At 37.2% G+C, this 8,416-nt stretch overlaps 1 protein-coding gene across 2 annotated transcripts in view; it reads right to left on the reverse strand.

Moving 5' to 3' along the window:
• Positions 1-6,497, reverse strand: part of EMCN (endomucin) — a 92,680-nt gene extending 86,183 nt beyond the window's left edge. For both annotated transcript variants that reach the window (XM_082653842.1, XM_082653843.1), the window contains exon 1: positions 6,292-6,497. In XM_082653842.1, the coding sequence (XP_082509968.1) occupies positions 6,292-6,361 (70 nt within the window). In that variant the 5' untranslated portion in view covers positions 6,362-6,497. The remainder of the gene's footprint in view (positions 1-6,291) is intronic.
• Between the last annotated feature and the right edge of the window lie 1,919 nt (positions 6,498-8,416).

The raw sequence follows: 8,416 nt of genomic DNA on the forward strand, positions 1-8,416 counted from the left end.
GTGATCTCCATTTTTCTTTTTTTCTTTTTTTTTGGCCGCATCTTGCAGCTTGCAGGATCTTAGTTCCCCAGCCGGGGATAGAACACACACTCCCTGCAGTGGAAGTGCAGTGGAAGTCTTAACCACTGGACCACCAGGGAAGTCTCCATTCTCTGTTTTTTGACACAACTAATTTAGGTTTAGGCCAGAATATGACTGATTAAACAGAATAAAAATCAGTTTACATTTCAGATGAGCAGCACACTAAGAATAGAATCAATGACATTGACATTTTTGACTACCAAACTCACAATATAGTTCCTTATTGACTCTATACAGACAAATGATTGCCTTAGGAAAGGACCTGCTTAGAATATTGTTTAACTTATTCAACAAAAGCTTTATCGAATTTTTTCTTGAAATGAAGAGGAAGAAAGGTAGTGAATATCAATTAGAATATCAGAGAAACTCTGGTATAATGTATATATTATCATCCAAACCAAAATGTTCCCATCAGAAAATAATCAATCCTGAATTTCTCCAAAAAGCAGAGCCTGAGACAAGGGTTTGTATGCAGTTTGTAAAGGAAAGTGATGTCAAGAAAAGGAGTAGAGAACTAAAATAGTGAAAATGGAGCAGCAATAGAAGAGGAAAGCATTTATTCACTGGCCCCTTTCTTCTTTTGGGCAAAGCCTGTCTCATAGAGTGCTAAGGCTCCTGCACTTCTAGCTCAGATACACAACAGTGCCAGGTGGGTTTCTGTAGGTGAAGCATGCCTTAGTATGAGAACAACAGGAGACAGGAAAGCAAGAGATACTCATTCACGTGAGACAAGATACTGTCAAGCTACACCTGAGATGTTGCCATAGCAATGGTTAGATTAAAGGCATCCAGAGAGGATGTAGGTGGCTGCTTCTATATAGAGACTAGTTATGATTACCTCTACTGATATGTCATTCTACAAGACACAAAACCTCTATTCAAGTTTAGAAAACTATTTTTTTTATGGTTGCCAAACTTTGGGAATCATATAGTGGCCCTTCTAGATGTGATTGACACCACTAATCTTTCCCATGCTACTGTTGATATTGTGTGCAACAGTAGAAAAGGAAAAAGGATCTTACTTGTTAACTAAAAGAACTTCTTTTAACACTCAACAGGCATTATTAGCCTAACCTGACAGAGCTATAATGACCCACAGGAATTCACTAACAGGAATGGAGACATTTACTACACGGGAATGGAATGGAATGTCGTTTAGAGTCAATTCCTGCTTTGACATTCAAGGTTTAGAAAAACACATCTCAGATTGTTCTCAGAGGTAAAGAGGAAGTTGGAAAGTGATGACTAAGAAAAAAAGAATATAAGGAACTTGGACTAGATAATTATTTACAAGTTAAAATATTTACCTGAAGCTTGAAATATAATGTCATCAATGAAAAGGAAAGGATGGGCAACTATCCAGTAAATTAGAAGCTTTTTGAAACGTTCAGACGTTCATCTTTTTTTCTCAACATCTGAATAATTACAATCAGCAAGATAAAATTGCCAATTTGCCAGTGACAACTGTTATGTCTCTTAAAAATAAGAATTCTAGAATGATCACTTCTACTTTTAAAGATCATTGAAGAAAAAAAGAGTAGTAAGGAAAGTATGCCAAATAAAAGGCTTGGAAACTTTTCCCATTGAATTTGTTTCCACACTCATTCACTCTTTCTATAATAGATCACCCACTTCAGGTAAGATCTATTGATAGTGACTAAGCTAAGAGGAAGTAACAAGTAAGATAATCTGCTCTGAAGCAACACATATGTTACTTAAAATAACACATGAGTTAATGATGTACGATATTTATTTAATTTTTTTCCAACTTCTCTTATGTGAACTTTGCTTTTAGAAAAAAAGGCATTTTGTATTTTTGAGAAATTGGTTGGTAATAAGGTTTCTCCTTGAATATTTATAGCCATAGAAGATATTACATAAAGTATTTGATACCCAAAAAAGGAGAAGTAGAATCAATTTTATTTAGATATTCTTCCTCCCAATGATTATAGTCAGAGTAGTTTATTCGTCCAGGTTTGCTGTAAATTACTGTCACCTGGTACTAGGTTGTCCACCTACCCCTAACATCTTCTCCTCTGCTGGAGTTTGGGAATTGACTTACTTTGATAAGAAGCCCCTTTCCATGTATTTGGCTTGCGCTTTCATAGCCAGGGATCAAAATACTCCACTTGTTTTCATGTTATGTTCTGTGATTCATACCTGTCCACAACTCTTTCACAAGGATAAGGTAGTAAACAAAAAGTGATTATCAGAGGAAGAAATTAAAAATGGATAGGCAACTATATCATTCATTTATGCATTCATTCAGCTTATTATATCCTTATTATGTGTTTAGAACTGTTACTATCCAGACTATAATAAATATGACCCTTACTTTCATGGTGCTTATAGTCTGGTACAGGGGATAAGATATGCACACAAATAACTAAGATAAAGTTGGAAAATAAAGGCCATAAGAGAGTTACAAATATGGGCGTCCAGCAGAGAAATAAATTGCCTCGCTATGTTACTAATCTTCCAGTGAGTAGGACAGGACTAAAATCTCTTGGCAGACAAGTGTAAAGAACACTCATCCCCCACCATCACCTCCAGGGGCATTCCACCTACCAACCAGACGATTTTAACCTACCATTGGACATCTCTATTTGAATATCTTATTAAGACTTCGAACTCACCATGTCCAAAATCAAGTTCATCACTTTCTCCCGAAACCATCTCCTCCTATCTTTCCATACGTCTGGTCCCAATCCATTTCCCTACTTCTGTTATTCAAATAACACGCTACACCTCAGTCACTATCTCTCTCATAGCCAGTCAATAATACGGCGTCACAAACTTCCTACTTCTTTAAAGCTCTTCCCTAGACCCTTCTTTTCATTTTATTGACAGACTTTCAGACTTGAAATAACACTTGAACCATTTTCTTTAGCTTTTCTCTCTCCTGACTGCAATAGTCTAATGTATACCCTGTTGACAGATTAATCTTCTCAGTTTATGGTCCCAATCAGATAATTCCCATGCTCAAACACATTTAGAGAATCCAATGTAATTAACTACCTGAGTCAATATTACTCATCCTGGTATTCAACATATCCTGAGGCTATATTTCCAACACTTAAACTCTGTCCAATCTGTGACCTCCTTACATTTCTAGACTGGAACATACTGATGTTTTGAAGTTCCTATTCAAGAAATTCCATCCATCCAACCTGTTTCTCAAGTTTCAAAGTTTATCATAATTTCCACTTTTATATGAAGGCTTTTCTGATGTTCCTACACCCAAAACTAAGCTAGTTGTGAATTCTCCACAGCATTCTTTATTTACCACTTAAGACTTACGATAGAATCAAACTTGTAATTATTTGGCGCTCCTCTCTCCCCACCACTTCTAGGACAAGGGCTGAGTCACAGTGATCGCTATAAACCTACAGCGTCTAGCATAGTGTTTGTCTTAGAGGGTGTTCAATCCATTTTTTTTTTCCATGACACTGAATGTTCAATCCCTAACAAATGAATTTCAACAAGCAATTAAATTCTTCTTCAGACACCAATAAAGTGACGTGTGTTCCTGCTTGCAGATGGCTAAAACATTTTAATCTTTCCTAAATTAATGTAAAGTTCAAAAAGCAAATGGCACTTGAAAAGTAAATTGCTTCCAGGGCCTCCTTTTTCTTGGAATCCTTCTTCATTTAACTTTTCTCAGTCCTGACAGTCTAAAGCTCATCAGTCTAGACTTAAAAGCCAAAGGAGCTTAAAAGCCACGCAGGGGTCTGTTCAGTTTTAAATACAATTTAGAAAACCTTGGGAAAGAATGACAGTTCCTTTTCAAGAACCTCCCATACATATTTCAATAGAACAGCTTTCCAAATTGGAAACTGTAAAATATTGTACTGCTCACCAAGTAATAAAGTCACTCACTGCCGTGCAGAAAGATTTCCTTGGTTTTCACGAAGAGCACAAAAAACTATATTGTATTTATTTAAATCTGAAACTGACAAAAAAGACAGAAAGAAAAAGAAAAGTAGTCAATTTCTCTAAAAGATCATTATTTAGGAATAAATTACTATGCAAAAAAGCATGGATCTTCTTGACAACTTGTGAATTTAAGGCAGATGAAATGCCTCCTTCTGTACTCCTATAATCAACTCTGCTGATGAAATATGTTAAGCATTCTAAGCTTGGGGAACATATAAAGCTTTGAAATCAATGTGTTTCCGGTACAGGGGGTTAGGAAAAGAACTTAATAAATCAGCTTAGGAAATGCTTCATTTCCTGAACCGTATCTGGGAAGGAAAACATAAAACAGGCAGAACCAGGTGCAAAAAAAATCATACACGTGGATGGGAAAATCTCTTCCAGTTCCTTGTAGGCCTCACTCCGATGGTCAATTTATGCTCCTGAACCAGCACTTCTTTTTCTAGGATAAATGGGGTAGATTTTACAGACACTTGCCTTAAAATTAACAAAGGCTCCCTGGCAGAGGTTGAAAGAGATAGTCATTATGTAACCGCTGTCTCTGCTCAAATAAGAAATTATCTTACTATTGACATATATACACTAATATGTATAAAATGGGTAACTAATAAGAACCTGCTGTATAAAAATATAAACAAAATTAAATTAAAAAAAAGAAATTATCTTACTTTGGTTAATAGTTCATTAGAAAGAAGACACTATTAATAGAGAGGTTGGGCTCATTACCAATGAGCTAAAGGACGCTGGTTTTATTCCTACAATGATCATAATAGAAAAATCTTCCAGGTCATCTCTGGGTTATCCTTCACCTTTCCAGCTTCCTTACGGTCAGGTTTTGTAGGCTACTTCTATTGATTCTATTCCACTTTGCTTTCTGAAGTACATGTAATCCATTCCTATCTATCTCTCCCATGCAAACTGAAGAGTTACTTATAAGCTAGTGCATTGATTTCTGTGTCATCTCATAAATATTCTTTATTAAAAAAAAATCAGAACTTTGTAACTCATCTAAGTGAAATTTTCTGGTCTTATACCCACTTCAGCTTAACCCTGGAAAGTCCCAGATGGATTGTAATCAATCGTATGTGATTTTGCAGTGTTTGGGCATTTGTACTAAATTTATATAACATATTTTGAGAAATTAATGATAAATATTGTTCAAGAAGGAGTGTGTTTATTTTTTCCTACCTAATCACTGCAAATAGAATTTTGTAAGCAGTGAAGTTTGAAAAGAGCACATGCACAATAAAATTAGAATTGAGGTTTTTCCAGGGCTCCTCAGAGCCAGAATCAATGTGTCCCAACCGTGTTCTTTTATGATAGTTTGTACTTTAGTTTTCGCACCTATTAAATCTGTCTTATGTTAGATTTACATGCTTATTTCTCCCAATAGTGCATTTGCCACTGTGGGCAAGGACAATGTCTTAACTCATTTTTGTATTCCTTGCACTGCTGAATACATGGTGAGAGCCTAATAAATATTGATTAAATCTAATTGCTTACAGTAAATCCCTCCGGAAGGGTTAAAAGCCAAATGTAATAATTTCTTGCAACTGGTCATTAATATAGTCAGGGCTTATGTAGGTGCATATATATCCTTTATCTAAGTTTCAGAACCTGCAGTCAATGGGTAGGGTTTTTATGTCTATAAATTCCCTGAAATGTTATGCAAAATATTGTACGTATGTGTGTAGATCTGTGTTAATTTCTAGAGCAAGCATCCATAAACTTTAATCAAGTGACTCTCCTCCATTCTCACCCTCACCCTCAAGATATTAAGATTCACTTGCCCAGGCAGTTTTATCCAACCTCTCAATTTATCAGAGCCAAAAGATAGTTGGGACAAATATAGGCCAGCGTCTGCAGAGCAATGTTTCTGATTACAGCCTTTCACCGGTACATGACAATCTTGTTATTTCTAGACTTACGTCTGAAAAGAGCACATTTTTGAGAAATAGTCCATTTTTAGCCAGCATTTGATCCCCAGATTGTTACTCTCTGAAAAGGCTATTGTATATTCCCGGTACCTTTACGATGCCATGGAACACACTTCAAGGCCGCTGCAGCAGCAAACACTTTCCTTCAGTGAAAACAAACATCCTCTCTGCGGAGCCTTCTCCACGCATCCCCCCGTCCACGCACACACACTCAACTCAGCAAACGCACTGCTGCGTCTACTTCTCAGGGGAGGCTCCCTGAAGGTAAACTGAGGCTCAGAGCCGCCCACTAGTGATTTCTGATCCACACCGTCAGAACAATAAGAGAAAAGGGTACCTGCGTCGTCCAAACCGCTACAAAGACTGGACAGAAGAAGACAAAGTATGGTCCCTTGAAGCAGTTTCATGGTGCCTGTGGCTCGTCACAGTGGCTCTTCTCTCCAGAGTCAGGCAGGGACAACTCCCTCCCAGCCTGGCAGGGCCTTCTCAGCAAATGGAAAAGGTGTGCTGGACTTGAACAGCCACTGCCCATGCCTACTTATTTCGGGGGCTCTGATAAAGAACAGGAGGAAATGCACACACTCCCTTTGGGAGTTCAGCAGAGAGGAGATTTATTGTTTCAGTCCCTTACAGGAACTTTTTTTTTTCTCTTCCTTTGGCAGCCACTTGTGTTTTTGTTACTACATTATTTTGTTCTTCTTCAACAAAAAGGTCAGGACGGGTTTTGAACAGAAAGAGATCTTTCTTGAGAATGGATCTTACAGGCTTTCTAACTTTTGTTTTGAAAGCATGTTTTGGAGTGTTTATAAAGGGGCCTTATTAAACAACGACTTGGTTTGGATAAAGAGGCTTTAATTGCCTGAGGGTTAAATTTGAGAGCAGAATCCACAAAGAATCAACTTTTCTTCTCTCTTTCCAACTTGAAAGCCAGATCAGTAAAGACCACCTTCTGGAGATAAGTGCAAAACTTTATTAAGTAGATCATGCTCTGACTTGAGTAAGTGAAAAGACTTCTTATCTGATGGCCAGGGAGGTTTTTCAGGATATTTCTAATAGAATTAAGTAAAGACCCGTGAGTGCTCACGGCTCATTCCTGGTCTTATTGTTGGAATTCGTTGAAGGAAAAGGAAAAAATACTTATAATGCCCTGTGGATACTCTTCTCTAGGAAATGTGATGGGAATGGCACTGGGATGGAATGCCCTTGTAACAAGTCAATGAAGTAGGGAGAGATGGAGTCTTGGACCAGAATGTCAATCAGGCAAGATACTCTGTGTATTAAGGATCTCTTTGATGTTAATAGCAATTGATTAAAACATGGTGCTAACGCAGGCTCAGCCCTGACTAAAATCCCTGTGTGTGTGCGCCAAGTAATTCTACACTTCTCCCCAGCCACAGACTACATGTCTAAACTCAACCAATCGTCCTTTATATACCTTTAGGCATGAAGCCCCTGGACAAAAGAGTGTCAGTGGGTCAATATTAATTCATCTGTTCCGCCAAGAAAACTATTCCAAAAGTACACCTTTATCTGTTTATAAGGAGGACATACATTTCACTGCTGCGCGGTGCAGGGAAGGACTTATTCCGAGAGTGGATAGAGCAAGTTGATTGATCAAAACACCCCAAAAACTAGGTTGTTTTATCCTAAGTTATACCAAGTCTCAGAAGAGCCTCTAAGTGTCTATTTTGTGTATAAAACCTAATTTTACCCTTTCTTCTAAGTAATTTTCTAAAACAGACTGTCTTTGGAGCTGTTACTTTATTTGTCATATCCTGGAGAGTATAAAGATAGCAATGTATGTGAATAGATGTCACATGCACTTTCCAGAAATAAATTGGGGTGTGGCCATGAACTCACAGTGGAGCCACTCACATTACCTCACTTCCTGCTCCTTCCTCTGCTTTAACTAGGGAGTTTTCAGCACACATGGTCAGTCCTGATGTTGGTCACAATCATTGTTGCAGGAATTCAATAGCATTTTGATTTCTTTGATTCTGATGCCTGACTGCTAGGCATTTCCGTGAAAAACATTAGATGCCTATTCCAAGAATGCTTGATAATAGAATATTATGTCTATTTAAAAGATAAGACCTGTAGATGAAGAAAATAAAAACAAAATCTGAGAAATGCATTTTTAAATGGTTAGGCAAAAAAAAAAAAAAAAAGGAAAAATAGGAGTAATACAGTAGGTCAGCTTTATCTTAATAGATCAGGGGTATCTTTAAGGTAAAAGAATTCATTGAAACAGTGGCGACTGCAAGAAGAGACAGATCAATGGTATAAAATAGAAAGTACAGACACAGAAATATATATAGCTATCTACATATATACATAGGTATATTTGCCCATATGTGTGTGTGGCGAGCTTAGATATAGATGAATTTAATATACAGCAAATGTGATGAGTAGAATGTATTATTTAATAGGTGATTTTTGACAGGTTTTTAACCATCTTAAAA

The sequence above is a fragment of the Grampus griseus genome (genome assembly GCF_964374135.1).
Source record: "Grampus griseus genome assembly, chromosome: 4".
Classification (NCBI taxonomy): Eukaryota; Metazoa; Chordata; class Mammalia; order Artiodactyla; family Delphinidae; genus Grampus; species Grampus griseus.